Source organism: Aulonocara sp. 'chitande type north' Nkhata Bay, linkage group LG20 (assembly GCF_057382095.1).
Source record: "Aulonocara sp. 'chitande type north' Nkhata Bay isolate Kocher_YH1m ecotype deep benthic linkage group LG20, A_spYH_male_GT1.1, whole genome shotgun sequence".
In the NCBI taxonomy this organism is placed as follows: Eukaryota; Metazoa; Chordata; class Actinopteri; order Cichliformes; family Cichlidae; genus Aulonocara; species Aulonocara sp. 'chitande type north' Nkhata Bay.
Window position 1 is genome coordinate 3,403,347 of NC_141363.1, and position 22,735 is coordinate 3,426,081.

The window sequence follows — 22,735 nt, forward strand, 5'->3', positions numbered from 1 at the left end:
TGTGTTATCCTCAAGAAGGTATTCTGATTCATTTTGCTTGCAACTTTATATTAACAAGAAAATGTTTGATTAAAGTATTCTTATTAATGAAAACACCGCTCTCAGATTCCACACTTTTCTGTAACAAACATACCTCCAATCGGCCAGAACCGGCACATCAAAAGGATCCAATTGGACCTTTTGACTTCAAAAGGGGGAGGAGTTGTCACAGGAAGCATGTCAGAATGAGAATGGATTGTGAATTTGTGTTTAATGTTTTATATGCAAGCTAAATATCAGTAAAATCATCTAATGGTTCTTCACAGCCTCCCTTTCTATCCCCCCCCCCCCCCTCCAAAGGAAAAAAAATGCTGTTTCCTGTCACTTCTGTTCTCTTTTTCAAGCTCGCTGTTATTTTGGCTCCAGTGTGACTGAACATATTGTACTGTCACGTCTGTCAGGTTACTATCATCAGACAAGAAACATGACTAACATACATGCTCCGCAACCCACCACGAACTAAGGATCCACCCACAAAGAGCATTTGTGTTTCCTAACCAGCCTCCTAAACCTGGTGGTCTGACCTTCAGTCCGGTGGTGTTAAAAAAATTTTTTTTAAAAAGGACAACATATGGCTGAGACTGCCGGAGCACCCTGGACTGGGGCCAGTGGACCCTTGTGTAAAATCAAATGAATGCATGTAAACATTTAGCCGCCTCCACACTACACAGTGATCCCCGCATAGACTTAGGCGACCCCAGTGAACATCAATCAGATAGAATAAAATAAGAAGAGGAACACAGGGGGAGAAAAACACCAAACCAAAACAAAAAACAGGGTCAAACACACTTTTAATAAGCATACACGGTTGGCATTGTGCAAGCAGATCGGTCCTGTTCTCTTCACCATGGGCAAGGTGGGCACTCCTGCCTTATAAACCACAAGCGGCAATTATGAGGAGCCCTCGAAGCACGAGCTTTAGAGATGAGTAGATAATCTACTCGGGTGGATTTGAGACCAATCTGCCATTTCTGCTCTCCAAACCAAATCACAATGGCATATATATGGGCTTATGCACTGATATAATGATTTCAAATGAGAATGACAGAGATTCACAGAATGACCAGAGGACATTTGGCAGGAATATGATATAACAACAAAATGGATTTCTTTCTTCTTCTTTTTTTTTTTGTTTAGATAGCTCAAAAAGTTCATTACCTATGACATGATTATAGTTCAAAATTGTGCTCTGGCAGCCAATATCCTTTTTCTTAAAGCTTAGTTACAGCACTATCACCCAGGAACATGCATCACGCAAGCGGACAGAGAATGGGCGTTTGGACAGCCGCAGTGGCAAGCATTACCCTGCCTTCAGAGATAACAACTATCAGCAGAGGAGGAAATAGAAGAGCTGGTCACGCCTTCACTGCTATGACATGCTACAGTTATGTTGTCATCCTGAGGTTTCTGTCTGTCACCACAAACCCACAGAGCTAATAACAGTTAGCAAACACTAACTCAGAGGATCCTGTCAGGCCGTCAGACTGTCAGCAGGAGCAGCGAGGCTCTGAAAGCACCATTTCTGCACGGGCGCAAGCGCATGTTATTATACGCAAACATTCCCACGTGTGTGAAAAAACACACACTACCTAATGCACATCAACTCATGCGGCTGTCAGTGAACACTTCTCGTTCTGAGAGTGCTGGTCCTTCATTTCATTACCTCTCCCTACTGCCGGACACTTACAATCCCATTACCCTCTACACGTCAGCGCTGGCCGAGCCACAGCTTCTCTACGCAGACAAACACCCTCATCCAAAAATCAGAGGCAGCACAGAGCAAGGGCACATGTAGGTCCCATATTCACAGCCACACGGTCAGCAAGGAAAGAAGTGCCAAAGTCTTCGATGCACTCCAATTTTTGTCACCAGATTACGAGAGGATTTTACTCGAGAGTAAGGGCTTTCAACATTTTGAAAAGATTACCGCTATATTTTGGTGCAATAGGACGTGTGAACAATTTCTTAACTAAATCTCTGGCTGCTCTCGTGGCAGGTCAACAGTTTTGAGATTTCCAATTTAAAAAAAAGGAAAGAAATAAAAACTAAAAACGACTAAACCAACAAATTACACTCCTTTTAAATTCATTGAAAACCTTATAAATGTAAACATCCAAAGTGCTCCGAAGCAATCCTCTCCCTTCACCCCAGGGAAATTGCACAAGGCTATGAAAGGCAACAAGGCAATCACTTGGTGGCTGAGGTTTAAGACCACAGTTGTCCACAAGCATCCTGCAAAATAGAAAATAGACTTCCTCAGCTGCTCCGCAAGCACATTCACCAAATCTGACGCTACACCACCCCATCTCCTATTACCACTGTGCAGGAAAAGGCTGCAGAGCACTGTTGGCTTTTTAAGATTTCTTCCCCCCACATATGAAGAAAATATTTTCCCCATTTCTATTAGGAGTAAAACAAAAAAGGGGAAAGGGAGGAAGACAGGAAACAGAGACAGCACTTTATATTGATTTTGCGCATGGAAGCAAATACTCCAGCGTGGGGAAATTAACAACCAGTGGCTGCGTTTTGCAGGCTTCCTTTTGTTTCTCCCTCTCCCCCATCTACGGACTACGGCCAAGCATCCATGCCCCGAGTGCGCTCACTGGAGCACAAGGCCCTGCAAGAATGAAGCCTATTCAAACAGCCTGCCTCCAGATGCTCGCCAAAACAGTCCTCCAGGCTACAGCGGGGAGCAGGAGAGGGGAGGGAGAGCAGGAAAGGGAGATAGGAATCCGATAGCCTGTCATTAACAGGCCAAATAAATTGAAGACAAAAAAAAAATCTCAGGCAGAATCACTGCTCTCATGTGTGATGTTTATAGGTGTAAGCCTTACTGTTTGGTCTCCTGCAGTGTTTCAAAGACTTGTCATGCCTCGCCAGGGAAGGCGTTTGTTGTTTTAGATAAATAGTCTAATATGAAATGTCCACTGTGACATACACACAGACTTCAAGTGAGATGAAATCTATATAGGAGCACTGTGTGGGAGATTTTCTTCAGTGTAATTCAATCTTATACATTAGGGCTGCCACAAACGATTATTTTGATAGTCGACTAGTCACCGATTATTTTTGCGATTAGTCGACTAATCAGATCATCATCCATTGGACGTAAAACTACAGCTTATTGCACCAGCAGCATCTGCTCTTATATAACTATCATTAGCTTACAGCTTTAAGTGTTTAAGGTCTGTGCTAACTAAAAATAAAGACAAGATGAGAGTTTATTAAATTTTAATGAAATTTGCAGATTGTTTCGGTGAAGTTTAATAAACTCCTTGCTATCTAAAATATAACAGGACACCGGAGTATATTCTCCAGCATCTCATACTTCTGATAATCAGTTGTCTCCTTGACGTTTATTCAGCTGTGTAAAAACTATAATTTTAATTTCAGCCAAACCGATTTACTTAGGAACAAATAAAATACAAAAAAAAAGCCAAACGATAACATTTTTGAGTTATCTAAGTGACTCATATATATTTAACCTGAGTAACGAAAGACGGCAGTGGGTTTGAAAACGATTTGCTGGGAGTCCGGTGTTCTCACCGGCTCTAGTGAGCCTTGCCCCCGGCTAGCTATCGACCTAGTGGGTAACAGACGTCTCCGAAAACGTCGGAGCGCTTTTGAAAATATGTGGTGTCCTGATAAACCGAGCAGATATTTGAAGTTTACACAGCTACATTCTCGCCTGAAAATATGTTAAACGTTTATTTTGTGACCCAGAAAGAATAATAAGAGTAATATTAAAACTAACTAGCTGCCGCCATATGTTTGGAGCGTTTTTGAAAGAAAAGAAAACTAATTATGGTGTTAATGTGTTATTAATCTTGTGCAAGCAATTTATACATAAATGTCATTTTTTTAAGACCAAACCAACACTAGCTTACTGGGAAAAAGACTTAAACCTGTTAGTTAAATCTTTGACCTTAGTTAAAAAGAAAAAGGCTGCTTTTTTTGTTTCCTTTGTGGAAGATTTTGATTTAGTGAGTTAATAATCTGTTAAATTATGTGAGGGAAAGGATCAGTTGACAAAGAGCGAGCGAGTGAATTCGACAAAGTCGAACGCTGACGGCAGCTCGCGGCCCATCTTTATATTTTCTTTTTCCTATGTAGGAAAGTTGCTACTATGTAAGGAATGGTTATTCTCTGAATGTGTAATATATGGTGCATTTTGTTTGTATGTTAATATTACTAATAAAATAAATAAATAAATTTAAAAAAAAATAGCTGCCACCATTGTTGGAAACTGAGCTGGGCTGCGCTATGAATTCTGGGACAGAGCTACTTCTTCTTCTTCTTCGGGGTTTAACGGCAGCTGGCATCCTTGTACATGCAGTGCTGCCATCTTCTGTTTCAGTCCGTTATTACACTCTTAAATCCTGCTACTTATTCCTGCGTCTTTTGGAATCTTACAAAGCTTCAAACGACGCGTCGACTATTAAATCAGTCGTCGACGATTTTGATAGTCGACTAATCGTGACAGCCCTATTATACATACATAACATCCACCTTGAAGTTATCCATATAAATTTCCTTTTTTTCAGATGCATGCAAATGCTAGAATAAAAGAAATGAAATCTCTTTATATACTCCACTGTCAGTCTGCTGGTTACCATTTGACATTAAGATACAGCAGAAACGGCTCAGAAATTAAAAGTAAATATATAGGACGAAGCACAAAGTGACAGCTAAAGCAACAGAGAAGTCAGTCGTTGCAGACCTTCCCCTTACCGAGCTTTTACATGACGTGTTGTAAAGAAGTGGCCCCGTGCGAGTGAAGCAGCAGATCAATGCAATATTAATGTCTCAATCAGCACCAAGTTATCAAGCAGCAGCTGAGAGAACAGCACTGCGGGCACTGTGAGCATGACCCTCAGCTACACGATTCTCCTCATAATGATAACATGTATCGAATATAGACTCAAACATTTATTCCCCCCTGCCTGCCCCATATGTCTCAGTCTCAGTTGTGACACAGGTGCACGTTTATTTCTCCAAGAATAAAACACTTTTCTTGTGAATGCTATATCACCAATGCTAACAGAGCTTCTTCAAAAGAACAGCCTGATCAAATATTTGCTTTTCCAATCAGCATCTTTATCTCATTATGTCAGCTCTAAATATCCAATTTACAATGAAGGTTTACACTACGAAGGACTTTCAACTCATCATCCTGCACAAACATCATTTGTCATTCTTGGGGTCTGGGAGCCACATTGGGTTTGAAAACCAGAATGAAAAAAAAAGTGAACTGAGTCGACAGTGTCTCAGCATTTTTTGTATTAATCAATCTGATATTTAAATATGAAAAAAAAGTCAAGCTGTAACTTGGAACTGCAAACTGAAACCAAATCTTTGCTCAGAGGTGTTGTGGAGAGCAACATGCCAGTGCAGGAGGCCTTGTTGGATGCTCCGGTCAAGTGTGACACCTAGCGGCCAGGTCCAAGAAGTACATCCTAACGCTGGCAAATCTTAAAATATGAAACTCAAGTCTCTTCTAGTAAAAATAAAAAGTTAACTAGCTTTATCTCCTGATGTTTTTAGTTGTTAATCAGACAGACACGTGTCCAAGTGTAGGTGTATGACCTTTTGACTAAGCAAGACATTTAAGCATTAGGTTGTTAAAAAAGAAAAAAAAATCACCTTAAGACTAGAATTTGGAAATCGAGCCAAAGCAAAAGTAGAATCCAACTAATAAGGGAATTTTTAAAAAGCCATTTATATATTAGCCAATAATCATTCAATTGTATTTACATAGAACCAAATCACAAAAGCAGTCACCTCAAGCTTCTTTATATTATAAGAATAATACAGAGAAAATCCCAACAATCAGTTATCAGATGACGATTTATGAGTACACATTTGGTGACAGTGAGAAGGAAGAACTCCGTTTTAACAGGAACAAACTTCCAGCAGAGCCTGGATCCGGGAGGGGCAGCTGCAGCCAGGTGGGGGTTAGGTCAAGGTCAGTGAGATTCAAACTCATCCAAGATTTTTAGCAGCTGCATCTATGGTGTCAATGTCAAAGTCCTACGATGCCTCGTTCACGAGTTACGGCATTGACCAGATTTTCAGAAAACCTGACCTCTGACCTGGCTGAGGTCAGTGAGATTCATACGTGTCAGCTATTTTTAGTAGATACTCCTGTGGCATCAATTTAAAGCTCGTACGCTGCTTCATTTTCGAGTTATCGCATTCACAAACTTAGCTATCCACACCACCCACACCACTGGTGGGGTGACGAAAATACCATCAGCCTTTTAACGGCTGTGGGGTAATAGCGTGTATGCACACACACAATCTAGCCAACAATTTAACACAGACACTATTTGAGTCCTCACCACTGTCTGCTCAGTTGTGATGCTACTCCGTACATATCGTACAACATACAGTGTCATTTATGTGACAGTCAAGTAGTCAGCTAGTATACAAAGGGTTTAATGAAAGCTAGCCCACCTTTAATATCTTTAAAAGTAAAAGAAAAAAAAAACCATCCACATTAGTTGCCCAGAACACAGAACGTAGAACACATTTATCCAACAGATTCAGTGCATTTTCAACTTTGTCGGCACTATTTGTCTTTTTATTTGAGGTTTAGGGTGAAAATACTTGCCAGATGCCTCGGTTGAGTGAGGCTCTTGAAGGTCAGAGAGAGGATGTTCTGTACTTTGTTCACTCATCTGTCCAGAAGTCCTTCACTGGGTTATACACTGCAGATCTGAGGGAGTCCAGCTGCTGGCCTAAAACGTTTATGAAAAAGAACAGAAACATTTCAGTCAGGACCGTTATGTTTCAAAGAAGATTGGCTTTTCCATCTGCAGTCATTCATAGGGGACAGTATGGCTCCGTTCTGGGACTTCCATGTTTTCAAGTGCAAACAGGCAACCCTGAGGCGAGCAGCAAGGAGACTCAGCACTGAACAGAGCTGTTTCACTGACAAAAGATAGGACACTGGTTAAGTCACGGCTTGAGATCTGACGACTGAATGTGAAGTAAGGTCTCATCTGAGCCATCAGCTGATGTGGGCTGGTACTGGGATCAGCTGGTCTGCCAGGACTGGCTAAGCTTGACTCTGTGGCCCACCTGAAATAACTGCTCCATCAAGTAAATGTCATCGTTCTAAAGGTAGCTTATATAGATCTTTGCACTAGTGATGGGCAGATGAAGCTTCGTGAAGCACTGAAGCTTTTCATCCAATTGGTTCACCCCAGCGCAAAGCTTCTTGAAGCTTCATTTGCTCTAGTAGGACACCTACTGGATGTAAAAATATTAGTTGGCATGAATTTGAAGAGTGTGGCCTTTTGCACACAGCCTGTAAATGTCAACAACAAAAGGAGTGTGTAAAACATGTATATTGTAGTGATGCAGTATACTGTGTATATTTATACTGGCAGTATGGAAAATGATTATTTGGAAATGCTTAAAATGGAAATGATCATTTACTGTGAGGTGAGGTGTGGTTGGGGTGTGGACAGTGGTTGTGCTTTTGTAACGTTGAGGTATGGACAGCTACACACTGAGGCTTTGAGGCTCAGTCCTGCCTGTTCACATTTTATTCTGTAAAAACTAAATTTTCACTGCTTTTATGACCTTTTTAGTGGGCAGAACATAGCTAGGATTTAATGATTTAACAAATCTTTTGAATCCTTTGTCCTCCACAATGCTAAATGGCTGGGAGTCCTCAATCACCATGGTAACCAGGTCTTCATCTATTTGAGATTGTTCTCCTGAGGAAAGACAATAAAGACAAAGCACAAATATAAATATCACACACGTCACTTATTGCATTGTATAATATTGTTATATCATTTAGTAACATTACAGCATGCTATATTATCATGGCATTTGATGGCTCACCTGGTCTTGCTCCACAATCGGTGTTCCCCTTATTCTCATGCAAAGCTCTGTAGTGCCTAAGCATGGATGAGGTGTTGTTGTTATATCCCAGCTCCCTGGCACATAGCAAACACTTCACCTTGTACAAAAGTACAGACAGCTTAACATAAGTTTTATTGCACCATCAGTATTATGAAAATACATCTTCTGTAGAAATGTAGGCCTACATACCTTGTTGAGAGGAATAAAATCACAATGTTCCCACACAGGGGAGGACATCCTCCTCTTCTTAGCTGGCTCCATTCTCTCCTGACTTTCTCTCCTCACTCTCATAAACCTCCAAACTGTCTACAAACTCTCGCTAACAACTCTCCATCAAACACCCACATTTTGAATGAAGTCTGAGGGGTTTATATCGCTGTCATAGCTCGCGGCAAAGTTCGAACCACTTCATGAACCAGTCACGCGGTACAGCCGGGAAGCGAGGCTTCGGACGTCATCATTTTCAGCTCCTCCCATAAATGAAGCAAGCCTCGAGACGCGCATCGCGGAAACGCCCCCTAAATTACTCGACACAAGCTTTGAAGCCAGCTTCCAGAAAAGCTTTCGATGTTTCACAAACAAGTTCTATTAGCTTGGTCCCTTATATATAAACACAACTTTACACCCCATACGTATTCAATTTGGAATTATAGGAACATAGTGTATAAAAATAAATCATTATTTTTTCTAGGTGGGTTGAGAAACGGATTGTTTTAGTGAATCAGCTGTTTAATCCTGATTGGCAGCTTATGTCCTACTCAGAATTCTTAAACACCTATAAATTTCCAGCCACACCCAAAGAATATGCCATATTATTTGATGCAATACCTACGGGTATTATAATGCTTTTTAAAGGTATTCAACCTTGCATATCATCTGTTTCTCTCCCCAACCCTTTAGATTCACACATAGGAAGAATCTGTCTAACAAACCACAGTAAAAGTAATAAGAATATCCGTGCTTTGTTCCAGACAGAATCTCTAACTATCCCACATGTGGTCTCTTATTGGAATTTCTCTGTCAGTGACATTAACTGGAAAAGAGTATGGTCAATTCCTAACAAGTATCTGGTAATGAATAAAGTGAAGGAAGTCTCATTTAAAATACTGCATAAATTTTATCCTGCTAATCATTACATGACAAAGTTCAAAAGGGACATAAATGTGAACTGTGGAGTTTGTGGAAGCCATCCTGAGACTGTGCAACACCTCTTCTGGATCTGTTCATACGCTAGAACATTTTGGAAAGACTTCAGTAGATTCATTGCTGGACATCTCTATAAAGACTTTACTGTGAAATGGGAAAATGTTGTATTTTGTTTCTTTCGAAGGCAAAAAAAAGAAGATGTTTACTTTATAATAAACTTGTTAGTTATCTTAGCTAAATTTCATTTTCACAAATGCAAATACAGTAACAAAAAACCTAATTTTAAACATTACTGTAATGATTTTTTATGTTACATAAAATTGATTAGTGGATCACTTAACAAAAAGGCTATGAAAACTATTACTATTTGTAGTAATTACAAATTATTTGAATGTTTGTAATTCTTTGTATTAGACCCCCTGGCATATGTTAATTTTGTTCTGATTGTATACATGTTCTGTATACTGTTTCTTAATAAAGTTTAATATTTAAAAAAAAAAAAAAAAAACGAGCTTTGAAGCCTCGATACAGAACGTCACATCAATACTTTGCACATCCCACAGGCAGCATCAAGGCTTCTTCTCAACACAGTACAGTTTCTGAGAATTATTCTATTGTGAGCCACACAGGTGCACAATTATTAATGCAGCTACAGACTCCCAGACCTGTAAACTGCACCATGATAACTTATCCAACTTGAGTGCACACTTGCACACAGTCAGAGAAGTGCATTTGTAACGTGCAAGTTTCTTAGATGACTTTAAAGAGAGCAGATTACCACCTGCACCAAAACAAGGCTGCCAGTGCTTTTTAATCTCGATATTCTCGCCATTAATTATTAAATAATTCTGTAAAATAGAAGTTCCTGACAGCTAGAAGAAAACATTCTGAAGACTGACAATGAAGTTACACTGGGTCAGCTTCAAAGGTAGCCAGCTGTAGTACTGCTAGTGTACATAGTTTGCTCTAGTATTATTAGTTTGCTAGCAATCAAGCTACATACTGTGGCTTGATTTGACACAGGTGCGCAGACTGCACCTGTCCATAAGAGCATATTTAGGGGAGACCGGGGATAGTTGTAACATTTTTGACATTTCTGTCTGTAAATTGAAGCTCGTTTAAGGTAGTGGATTCAAAATGTAATGCAAAGTATTTACATGTCTCTGCTATTAAATAGTGCAGCTATTTTCTCTGCAGCACAATTACCCATTGCATGGTATGGCCTCAAACACAAAGAGTGAAATGTTACAATTAACCCCATAGTCTGGGTTAGTTGTAACATATCCTGGGGTGAAATGTAACACAATGAAATAAGGGTACTAACAAAACATTAACATGTAATCTTTGTTTATTCAACACATGAATGCACTTACATCCATTTATGTAGCTCTGTGTGTGTGTGTGACAGAATGCAGAAATCTAACTTTGAACATATTCCAACCCCCCAAAAAAGACAAATTATGGAATTTTCTGCAACTGAATATTTCATTAATTTTGGTTGGTCTTCCTTGAGTTTGGCCTCATTGGCTCAGTGGGCATTATAACCTACAACTCTTGCACCAATTTTGAACATAACAATGAAGCTGAAAAAATGTAGTTGTTCACCAGCATCGCAATTCCATTACTTTTTATCATGGCTTACCTTGGTGTGGTTTGCAAAGTGCTTCAGAAAGATGAGGAAATCTGTTTCTTGCACCCATCCTGATTTATTTCCACTACCAGTACTTCCTACTGGTCCATCTCTGACACAGTGGTCTGCATAATGTATGTGTGGGAACACAAACAGTGGAGGAATTGTGTTGCCAATGGCATTAACCGCATATACAAAAGTGACCAGTGAACCTCTCTCTGCTGATGTCGTTGCCCCAACTTGTTTAATATAAGTTAAAGTAATAGTGTGGTAAGTTGTAACATCTGCATTATTGTTACAACTAACCCAGACTGTTGCTGTTACAACTGACCCAGACTCCTATAGCCATGAACTTGCTAACATTACAGCCAACGGCTAAAACATTAGCACTAAAGACCTACACAGAATATATCCCCATAGACATACAAATAACATAATTTAAATTTGATGAGTTTAACTGCAAAGCAGATAATGCTATTAAACATTGAAATAAAGTAGAAAAACTTACTTTTTGGCATATAAATTACTTATTTTCATGTTAAATTGTCTGTGTTTGACAAAATGTGCTGATTTTTCACATGTGATAGCAGAACTGAATTGGGCATGCACAGGATGAGTCACATCATTTGAAACTTAGCCCTGATTGGAGAAATTGGAAGTGTTACAACTGACCCACGTTACAACTATCCCCGGTCTCCCCTACTTGTAAATAAATCTAGTAAATAATCCTGGTTAGATAAAATGTTAACTGGAGCTGAAGTTTGTTTTGCTGCTCTCAGCAATTTGAGTCCAATATCTGCAGTTTTATGTTAATCTCCCATAACAGAGCGCATGTTAGCTCACCTCCGTGTGTGCTGTGGGAAATAGACGCTAATGTGTGAGAGGTTTTTGTGTGCCTCAGACTTGCTGTTATCTAGTGGCTGCGATTGGGTTAATTGAGGCCTATTTAATTGCAGTCATGGTCGCGAACTAGTCCTGTGTGATACCAAGTAAATACAGAGCCAATATTGCCGATATCAATACCGATACCTGTGACCTATAAAAGCAGCTCATGTAGGAGAGCAGTGAGTGAGTTGGCTTTTTTTGTGAAGACCTGAAATGTAATTGTTCCTGTCTCTAAAGCTCTTCAGGACAACTTCTGTTGTTTAAATAGGCTACAAATCAAACAGACACGGCAGTCAACAGGGAAAGGTTCAGACATCTTTTTTCACAGTGCATGTTCGAGGTGTATTTTTTCATTTCCAAGCAAATTATTTAACACAATTTTTCAAGCAACATGCAGAACTAATAGAAACAAAGTATCGATCCCATCTTGGTCGTACCAATACCTCCGCTGGTATCGATACTGTGGATGTTTGGATCCATACTCTCACCTCTGCTGCAAACACTGCTGTTACATTTTCTGTCTTTCTCTGGTCACGAGGGGAGCAGAAATAGCAACAAATATGACATCACAGTTCTATAAAGATACTTTAAATAAAAAGTAGAATGGTTTTAATGTTGCTCATAAAAATACCTCATTTTATAAATAACCCCTTCATAAATCATCTTCACTAAAGTCTATTTACTAATGTAAGTAAAGATATTAGACATAAAAACATCGGAAAGTCTTGATTTTCTCTTCTTAACTGACAGGAGCAGCACATGGCACCGTGGGCTGCTGCTGTAGCCCTTCTGCATGTAAGGAGTGGGTATTTGAGTAACAGCTGACTTCCAGTGTGCTGATTCTCCATTGACTTTTTGCCTCAACATGGCATTTTCACCCAGAGAACTAACGCTCACTGGATATTTTCTGTTTTTCAGACCATCCTCTGTAAACCTCAGAGATAGTTGTGGAAAATATGAGTAGAGCAGCAACTTCTAACATATTCGGACTTGTAAAAGAAGGTCCAGTTGGTTGCAATAAGTTAGGAAAAGATGTCGTGGAGTTTACATGTTTATGTTGGTTTGTTGTTGTCAGCTTGACCCTTGTCCAAATATGGTCATATCTGGTATATTTATTTTAAATAATCTTGTACCTACAAACAATGATTAGCTTTCTACTCTTCAAAGACAGCACAAAAAATCCAACCGGATGATTGCAGAACTGCAACTAAACAGCAAGCTGACTAGAATTCCAAATTTTCAGAAGCGAGCGACACGATTTAGGAATCACGTGGTCGTTGTCAGACACCAGAACAATTTCTTCGCACCTGCTTCTGTCTGTGTTAGTCAGAGTGCGCTCTGACTTTTGACCTTTCTGGAGAATACACACAATTCTTGTTGAGATGAGCCATGATCCACACCACCATAATGACTAACAGGCTCATCAGCTGTAGGAGGTGGCCTGTATGTCACACTAGGACACCTGCTGTCTTTATAAAGTGACAGAGGTAATCAGTACTTGTAGTTTAGTGTATCTTCAAGGTGTGAAGGGGCTTTTTCCGTGGCTTCTTCATCACTACACTTGCAGCAGCCAGGAAAGCACAGCTCTTCACTGGAGAGGTGTTAGGTTTCTCTGAGGTGAGCTGATTCATTCAGACCTAAACTTGAAAAATAAAAATAAATTTAAAGAAAATAAAAATCTGTTCAAATGATTTAGGATAAACAACCTGTTTGTATCTTTGCTTTTGTTTTTGTTTTTTTTTAACTAGGTGACCTGAGGATGAATCTGCCTGTGCTGTGTTTGCTGCTCCTTTGTATTTTTTCAGATACTCAGCAGGTGGTTTTGGACAAATCCGGGCCATCAAGGTATTATGTAGTGTCCAGTTTCATGTTTGGATTATTAGCTCCAGTTCTGAAATACGTTTGTCAGTTAAACATTCTTCGTTCTCTTCAACACTTCTTCTCCTAGATGGCTCTCGTATCGGATGGAAAAGGGACATCATATGGTCCGAAAGCTCAAAAGGCATTCAGATGGAACATTCACCAGTGATTTCACACACTATCTTGATAAGATTAAGGCTAAAGACTTTGTGGAGTGGCTGACCGACCCCAAACAAGAAGGGTGAGCTGGGAAGTAACATTTGTTTGGACGCTGTTTGGATTTCATGAGGGTTTCGTAGAAGTCACTCGCTTGAATTCGTCTATGTTAGTCAGTTTTTATCCACAGTTGAATGTTAATTGCAATTATTTGCTTTTACATATATGTTTCACAGATGTTGTGAAGCTCTGCTCGACATTGCGGCAGAAGTATGAAACCACCGGGATAAAACATGTTCCCATCACCGCGTTACATCATCTAGCACCATTTTTAAAAAATGACAATGAGTCTGCATTAAACAACACAATGCCGGTATCCTAAGATAAAGTGGACATTTAACATTTTATCTCGGCTTCATTATTTTTTATTATTTCCATAAGGAAATGGGGAGAAAAGGATGTGTGGTTTGTTTTGTTCTGCTTTCTTAAACAAATCTCTGCAGTATGAATAAACCGAGATGCCAAATGAAAAGGAAAAAAACTTGAATTTGGGATCTTTTCCAAAGCACTATGAATTCACTTGTATGCATTTCATGTTGTGTAACACATTTTAGGATTAAATCTTATAAAGGGATGTTTTGTACTGACACTGTAGACCGATCACAGGTACTATAAATGGAATAAATAAGTATTGAATAAATGGAATGAAAAAGGAATGAAGGAAAGGACCACATAGTGTTCCCAAAGTGAGACCTGCAAGCAGATGCTAGTCTTTACATATGTTTAAGGAGCTCTATGAGGACGACAAGGAAAGAATCCACCACTATACTCTTTATTTATCCACCGTTGATATCATGGAGTGATCAGCACAGACTGAAGGAACATTTTCTTATTTTTATTTTCGCAGTTATATCAGACCAAACCTTTCCAGTGATTAGAAAAATCTATCTGTTGTCAAAAAATGATTGAATCTATTTGTTAAACTTGTTTAACAATTAAAGAAAACAAACCAGCACTAAAATAACAATTAGCAAGTTGAAGCACGATGCTCTGAACAGACACAGTCTTATACCGTCTCCCTAAATTGGAAATCAGTCATGAGAACTTTGACAGCCTTTTATCTGCTCGTATCTATTTATACACGACAGAGACCACGGGTGGGTGCTGTTGTTCGGCAAATCGAAGGAATCACGCAGTTCATGCACAGGACAGGTTGATTTGGGAATTAAATAAATCAATATAAAAAATAAAGGCATATGTTTTGTTTTTTCAATACACATTTGCACTGTTGCACAACAAGGTTATGAAATCACTTGCCTATATAGTCAATATTTCGTTGACAAGGAGGTGCTGGCAGATTTCATACCGGTGGAGAGAAACAGTAGGCCAAAGCTACTGGAGGATGGTGGTGCAGGTTTTCATCCATACGAGCCTCTGTAATGTTGGGAATAAATCGAGGGAGGGGCTTTTCACGTTTTATGAGACTCACTTCTTCTCTGGTTTCCGTTCTCCCTCCTCAGGGGAGAACAGGGGGGGGAGGAGGGGAGAAGGAGGGAGCATCATCCTCTGATCTTAGTCAAGGGTTGATCAGATAGTATGAACACACCCCCTTTTAACTCCTGGCTATTCGCATTTTTACGTTGAACATCAGGGAAGTGAAGGATGAGGCAGAAGGGACTAAAAGCTCAAAAAGCGGACAACACCAGTTTCAGTGCAGCTGTAACATGATTACACAAACAATAACACTCGTGACTGTGTCGGTTATAAAAAGCCAAACTTGTCTATGAAGCCCAGCCGTGGCACGTTTAAATTTAGCTACTCAGGTTTTCCCACGGAGAAACCACATGCTATGTGGCAACCTAGCCTATTTCAGAAGGTGGGGGGGGGCAATGAGAAGGAGGGAGAGAGAGTGGGGTGGGTGTGGACCTATACGAAGCTCCACTAAACACTTTTTTTTTAACAGTGGGCTTAGTCGGTTGCGCTTCTTCCGTGCAGCCCCACCCAGAAAGCTTCACATCCCGTGCAGAGGATGCTCGTCCGCCTGGTTCCACCTCCGGCACCAAGGACAGCTCCTCCGCAGAGCGAGCAGCAACGCCCGCTGCCGTCAGGGGGAATTGCTGCTCTCAGATGTGCTTAGTGAGTCTAATTTAAGATGAAATGCCTTTATTATAGTGTGATTTTTTTGTTTCGCGGGGGAGCCAGTGTGACCAGGCTGCTCACGGAGGCATTGGGCCAAATTAGGAGCGCGCTGCTGAGTCAGCCTCGACTGCTGCATTAATTTATCTGCACTGCAGTGCTCCAGCACCTCCCATCTCCCTTTTCTGGCTCCCTCCTCTTCCCCTCTCTCTCTCTCTTCCTCTCTCTCACAGTCTGCCCTGGTGTATGTGGTAATGCAGCGTTTAGAAGAGAAAGAGCTGGAGGATTGTCAGCGGTAACAAGATTTTGTAAAAATGCATATGCGCACGTAAAAGACCAAAAAACAGGGGAAAAGGGAGGGTGAGTCCGAGGAAGTGCGGGGGAGAAAGAGAGAGGGAGGGAGGGGGATGCTTAAAGTGAAGAGTCCACGTGACTTGGAGGAGCTGGGAACCAGCAAGACGGAATTTTGTAACGTGACAAAAAAAAAAGGGAAAAAAGAGCAGAGGGAGGTTCTCCACGGAGAACTGGCCATCTTTTCAGTGTGAGGACAACTCAAAGCATCATTTACATAGCCTCCACCTCCACCTGCTCCATACAGTGTTTTCTCTCGTCTGTCTAACTAATGGGAAACACAAACATGATCAATATCCCCCTGGCGTGCCTTTCTCATGCGGTATACTGTGAGGTTGTGGGGTGGAGACTTTGATATCATACCTCTGGGCGATTTACTTTATAGTGGACCACAAATAAGAGCGTCACCGCACAAATGGACTACATAATGATGGGGCTATAGTCCATCTTCTGCCTGCAAGGGGGTGTTGACACGGGCTCTTAACAAACTCAATAAGTCCATTACGTTTGAAAGGCTGCCTTTCAAGAAGCCAGCTCCATTTCACAGGATGCTCTGCGATTCTCCTCCATCCATACCCAGCACCACAAAAGTAAACTACACAAAATGGTGACCACATGAAGTGCACACAGTGAATGTGAAAGGAAGTCAGACATGGCACTCTAGTCAAAAAGAAATAAACGTCTCATTTAGAAACAACAACAGCACAGGAGGTGTAACTGGAAGGCTGCTTTATTGGTAATAAAAAGGTTCGTGCTCAAATGAAGACAATCTTTCATATATTCTTACCAAGAGTCCAAGTGGTTGTGCAACACACCATCATATTGTACTGTATAACCTCTTTTATCACGGTGTCAAATGATAACAACAGTTTGAAAAGCACTTTTTTTAATTTTTCAGCAAAAAAAAGGAAGAAAAAAAAACGCCCATAATAAACCATGCTTTAAAAAAAAAAAGAATGAGTCCTATAATCAAATATTGATACAAAAATAAATTTCAGATGGAAACAGAAATATATAGAAGAAAGAAAACCAAAATATAGAAGGCAAGCTGCTTTTTCACAAGCCAAGTGGGTGACACACATAGCACTAAGAACAGGACTTTTTTTTTTTTTGAGTTAGCTGTTTTTCTGTTAACATCACACACTGTTGAATATTAAGATGAAGTGGGGTGTCTGGATCATCCTCTGGCAGTATTTCTAAGCCGACATCCCTGATTAATGTTGTGCTCACCCCCCAAAACCTCCTACCCTCCACAGTTTTGAAATATGTTTTGGTTTCTTTCTCTCTCTCGCTCTCTTTAACATTTTTTTTCAGTGTGGCATTGACATCCAAATTTGCAGAAAAAGCAGAAAAAAGGCACATGCCATAGAGTGGAACACTAGAAAGAAACCATTCAACGAAAATAACGTGAGAATGAGAAGCAAGTACGCGACTCTGTGTGTTGAGCTGCAATGGCACTGATGTGTGGGCATGTGAGGAAAACATTTTTTTAAAAAGTCCCCGTGGTAGGAATTGTCTCAGGGTGCGTGAGGCAGTCAGTCACACCAGCTGAAGTCCTTCTTGGAAGAGATCACCGGTGATGTTGGTGGGCAGTGAGGAAAAGTCACCTTCGTGTGTCTGTGACTGTGGGTGCGTCCTGTATACTCTGACCGTGAGAGACATGACTGTTAAGTGAGAAATGTGCTGGTAACATTATCCGTTTGTCATGTTTAGGCTACATCCAGTAACATCGCACATGAGATATTCCCCAACATAGAAGGGTGCTGGAAACAACCAGTTTTAGACATCCACTGAACGTGTTGCACATAAATTAAATGTGACAAACAGTGTTCTTCTGTTTTACGTATATACATATAGACATATATGTATACATGTATATATCTTTTGTATTATATAATATCTATATTTCATTCAATTTCCGTCAACAAAGTGAAAAGTGTCTCAAAAAATCCAAAAGGTAACAAATGTGACAAAGGGCATAGCTGGAAGCCATTCTATATTGTTGTTATTATTCTCTTTTTTTTTCGATTATTAGTAGTAACATTTTTAAAATTCCGTATTTACAAAAAAACACAACAAAGCATGCCGATAAAATAAAAGAATATAATACAATATTTATAGTTTCTCTCAAAAAGTTCATTCTTTTTCAGCGATTGTGCCATTTACATCAGAGCCTGCACTGTACATATATATGTTTTTGTGTTCTTTTTATTTTTTGTCTTTTTTCGTTTTGCTCGTTTTTCTTTGTTTTTCTTTTTTCTTTTTTCAAGTGTGAATGCATCATTCTAAAACATTACATCCAAGATGAGCATGGGTAAATCTGATGACGTTACCTACACCTCCTGTGGTTCTCGTTGGGAATGTATTTGGTTTCAGTGTGCAGCAGCCAAACTGATTCAGAGACCTCATATTGTAAACAAACCTCAGTCATTGTTGTACAGGGGATTCTGGTATAGGCAGTGTTAAACACACCAAATGGCATTAGTGGTGTGATGATGGATGCCGGATTTAAGTCCGGTCATCCACTTATAAATAGGACCATCACTCCTGTGTAGAAAACAAATGGCAGAACACCTATGGAGGCAGTTGCGTCTTGTCTAGAAACAGACAAAGCCTCAGTTTTTTTTTTTGTTTGTTTGTTTTTTAATATGAAAAACACCCACAAAGCTTATTATACAACATAACTGCGTCGATGAGAGGCCTGCTGATGTATTTTTTCGGCGAGTGTTAGCCCTCCTAACTCCATTCCTGGCTAATTACTTCTGAAGCAGGTGACAGCGTTTTGAAAGGCTGCAAATATGTGAAAAGATGGTGCGAGTCTGGGTCCAACACCACACAGTGTTTTGAGAGGTCCCACAAAAGCACATTGATACACTGACAAACATGGGACTTTCAGCACTCCGACTCAGACCAAAGCACTACTCTGTTCATCTGCATTCATCTTCTCATGGCAGTCAGTCTTTAACTCTGAAGGGAAGATCTCGAACTATTTATTGGTCCACCGTTATCTGGTGACGCTTATCACACAGCAACCTCCCTGAAATACCAAACAGCATCCATTCAACACTACAGCTGAAAACCTTAAGCCCTATCGCTATCCACCTTACTTATACGCTGGGCGTGTCCTGGTGATAATTCTGCTGCTAACTCTGAGGTATCAGATGGCCAGTGTCATTCCCACTGATAAAAGCCATTAAAAGGACATCAGAGAAGGACTTCAAGGCTTTTTCCTGAAGCTGGCAACTCAACATGTTTGAAAAGCACTGCCTAAGAAATCATTCACTGGGAAATTCTGAATCAGTAAAAGTGTTCAATGTTTTTACCCAAACAATTTTGAGTTCTCCCACTAGCCCTATACACTCACACACACAAAATAAAAGAACCAACGGGAAAGAAAAAACTAAAACCACAACCATATTTCTGTCCCCTCTGCAGGAACTACAGCAGTAAAGGGAACACCAACTGATGCACGAGCACTAGTGCCATATATGGATTCCTTGGCGTGAAACATCACCTCCTCTTGCTGCCCTAATAAGGACCACAGGAAACAACAAAAGTGACTCCATGGTGAGTAAACAAAGAGATGTATGCCCCAGATTTGGCCCTCTAAATCTGTGCAGCCTCAACATGAGGATATTCTGCTTCATAATACTCTTTATTGTTGATAAACATCCAAAGCGGCAAAAAAACGCTTCGACTTCGTGTTGTTGGCTGATCCGACTGAGACTTTGCATCTGAGTACTTACATCTTTCATTCACATTAAAAACAAAAATAATTAGGAGCTGAATCAGAAGATCTGTCAGTTCAAAAAGGAAAACTAGTGAAGGGTGACAGGGATCATAGGAATATCATTCCCCCAATACTCTTTGTTTTCCATCTAAAGTTCTTGTAATTTCCTGCGTGGACAGCCTCTAACTTGTAGTCAAGCCACTGCAGTGGTCTGAGAATTAGTGTCTTGTGGACTATGATTACTCATGCATGATTCCTGGTCAAAACATGCCTTCATGCAAGTCATTTCTATGCATTGAACGAGCACAATAATTATTATTTATCTGGAACTCGGTCTGAGCAAGTCTCCTTCAGCCCAAGTCAAAACGATGACTAATGACCCCTACCCAGTGAGTGTGAAAGCCCATGTAGAAAATGTCTTTTTCAATGTCAGTATAACAAAGAGAAGATGGAAAGACCAGTGACATGGGCTAAATGTTATCTTTTTTTTCTTTCCTTTTTTTTTTTTTTTGCTGCTCAAATAATGTAAAGATGCAAGTATACTCGGCACAAACAAACAAAAATCTTTGTCTACGGTTCTGGGTTCCCCCTCCCTCACTAGTGTTTCTTTCAAAGCTAAACTTGCTTGGTTGATCACTGTTTTCTCCTCGATAAAGATGGTAAACTCAGCATTTAAGACCCTCCTTTAGACTGCTAATACAGTTCTCTTGGGATCGGCATGATCCAGTCCCGCAGCAAAGCTCCGGGTTCCACACTCGGTGGTGGCAGGTATTTCGCAATTGTCCAATAATCTTGCAGAGATTTCTGTACCTTGGCAGTTGGTCCCCAAAGAAATAGTGTGCCAATGGCCAGCACACTGTGAGTTACTGTTTTTCAGCATTGTTTTTTTAAATTCCTCATTTCTATGAGCTTGGTCTCAATGCAGAAAAAGTTCAGCAGTAAACTGATTGTGTTTGGTTCAGCTGTCTTTGACGACATAGGAAACCACATTGCCTCAGCAGTATTTGAATATGTAAACATTTTTTTTTTTGTTGGGTTTTTTTTTTTGTTATATTTCTCTTGCTTGCAAATGATCATCACTTTTTTGACATTTGTTGGGTTCAGGCTCAGAGTCTCATCTGACTGTGTTTATTGGGTTTTAAGAGTCACTGAATCCTAACACTTGGATTCCCACTCATCTTTTTGGTTTTTGTCCTTCTCTTTCCTGGCCCACTCCTCCTTGTTATCATCCTGTTTCTCCTTTTCGGGTTTGGTCACGCTGTCATAAGACGGCAGAGAGGCTGTGGATGGTGTGCTCTCCTTCTTCTCCTGATTGGTCCCACCGTTCTCCAGCTTATTGTTAGCAAAAATGCGCTTGAAGATGATGCCGCGCCTGATGAGGTGAGCGCGGTAGGCATTCTGGATAGTTCTGGCAGAGACATCCTCCTGTTTGCGGCGGAGGGTGGTGGTGATGGGTTCATACGACACTTTGGAGGGGTTGGCTGCCACGAAACGCTCCTCCATCTGCTGCCTCAGCATGTCCAACTCACCGCTGTCACCCAGCACACGCTTTGTGAAGGCAAACAAGATGTCCAGGCAGTGTATGCGATCGCCACTCACCATGGGCATGTCCATGGCAATTAGTTCTATAGTGTTGGGCTTTGGCACACGAAGTGGGTGCTCCAAAGCATCGGCAAAGTCAGGTAGCTTGGCAAAAGAAATGAACTGAGAGGCAGTGGGATCGAACTTCTCCCAGATCTCATAGAAGGTCTCAAAGTCGTCCTCGCTGAGGGGATCAGCACTTTCCTCTGTAGCCACGCTGAAGTTCTCCAGGATGATGGCGATGTACATGTTAACCACAATCAGGAAAGATATGATGATATACATGACAAAAAAGAAGATCCCCACTGACGGGTTACCACAGTCACCTTTCACTGAAGTCCCAGGGTTCTCCAAGTTGGGATCACAGTCTGGCGGGTAGTTGAGGATCGGCAGTAGCAAGCCATCCCAGCCAGCCGATGTGGTGATCATGAACAGGATGATCATGCTGTTGCCAAAGGTCTCAAAGTTGTACAAGTCATCAATCCCCGCTCCATGTTTTACGTAGCCAAAGTTAGACATGCCAAATATGGAGAAGATGAACATGACGAGGAAGAGCAGTAGGCCAATATTGAAAAGAGCTGGCAGTGACATCATCAAAGCAAAGAGTAAAGTCCGGATGCCCTTTGCTCCTTTGATCAGACGAAGAATACGGCCAATGCGAGCCAACCTGATTACCCTAAACAAGGTCGGTGACACAAAGTACTTCTCAATAAGGTCAGCCAGGAACATACCTGAGAAAAAGGAAAAGGGGAAAAAAGGAAGAAAGGAAGAGAGTATAATCAGTATTTAACTTCTTGAGGTGATATTTCTAAATCATGTGCTCTCTACTTCATCTTTCATGTCTCTCACTCACCAACAATGGACAGGATGACCACCACAACGTCAAAGATATTCCAGCCGTTGGTGAAGTAATAGTGGCGGAGCGCAAAAAGCTTCAGCAAGAACTCCGTGGTAAAGATTACAATAAAGATGAAGTTGACCCAGTAGAGGACGATCTCGGTTTCATCTGACTGATCGTCCGTTTCCACCATCATGGTGACCATGTTGAGGCAGATTAGTATCATGATGGAGATGTCAAAGACTTGCTGCGTCACAAAGTCAAACACCATCCCTTGGATTTTATTCTAAATGGTCAGAGGACAAGGAGATAGACATATAATCAGGTTTTAGCCAAACATGTTATATGCTGAATAAGCTAACACATTTGTCTAATGAAAAAATACTACCTGCGGTCGAGGAATAGGTTTCTGTGGCTTTTTGGATCCCAGTTTTTTCATGGCGTTGTAGTACTTCTTCTGTTCCTCTGTCATGAAGATGTCCTGACCTCCAAAGTAAAGGGACAA

The 22,735-nt window shown here is 40.7% G+C and overlaps 1 protein-coding gene across 5 annotated transcripts in view; it reads right to left on the reverse strand.

Moving 5' to 3' along the window:
- Positions 1-16,795: 16,795 nt before the first annotated feature.
- scn8aa (sodium channel, voltage gated, type VIII, alpha subunit a) overlaps positions 16,796-22,735 on the reverse strand; it is a 48,723-nt gene continuing 42,783 nt past the window's right edge. For all 5 annotated transcript variants that reach the window (XM_086276695.1, XM_086276692.1, XM_086276697.1 and 2 more), the window contains exons 25-27: positions 22,619-22,723; positions 22,246-22,516; positions 16,796-22,123 (exon numbers count right to left, since the gene is read on the reverse strand). In XM_086276695.1, coding sequence (XP_086132821.1) covers positions 20,967-22,123; positions 22,246-22,516; positions 22,619-22,723 — 1,533 coding nt within the window. In that variant the 3' untranslated portion in view covers positions 16,796-20,966. The remainder of the gene's footprint in view (positions 22,124-22,245; positions 22,517-22,618; positions 22,724-22,735) is intronic.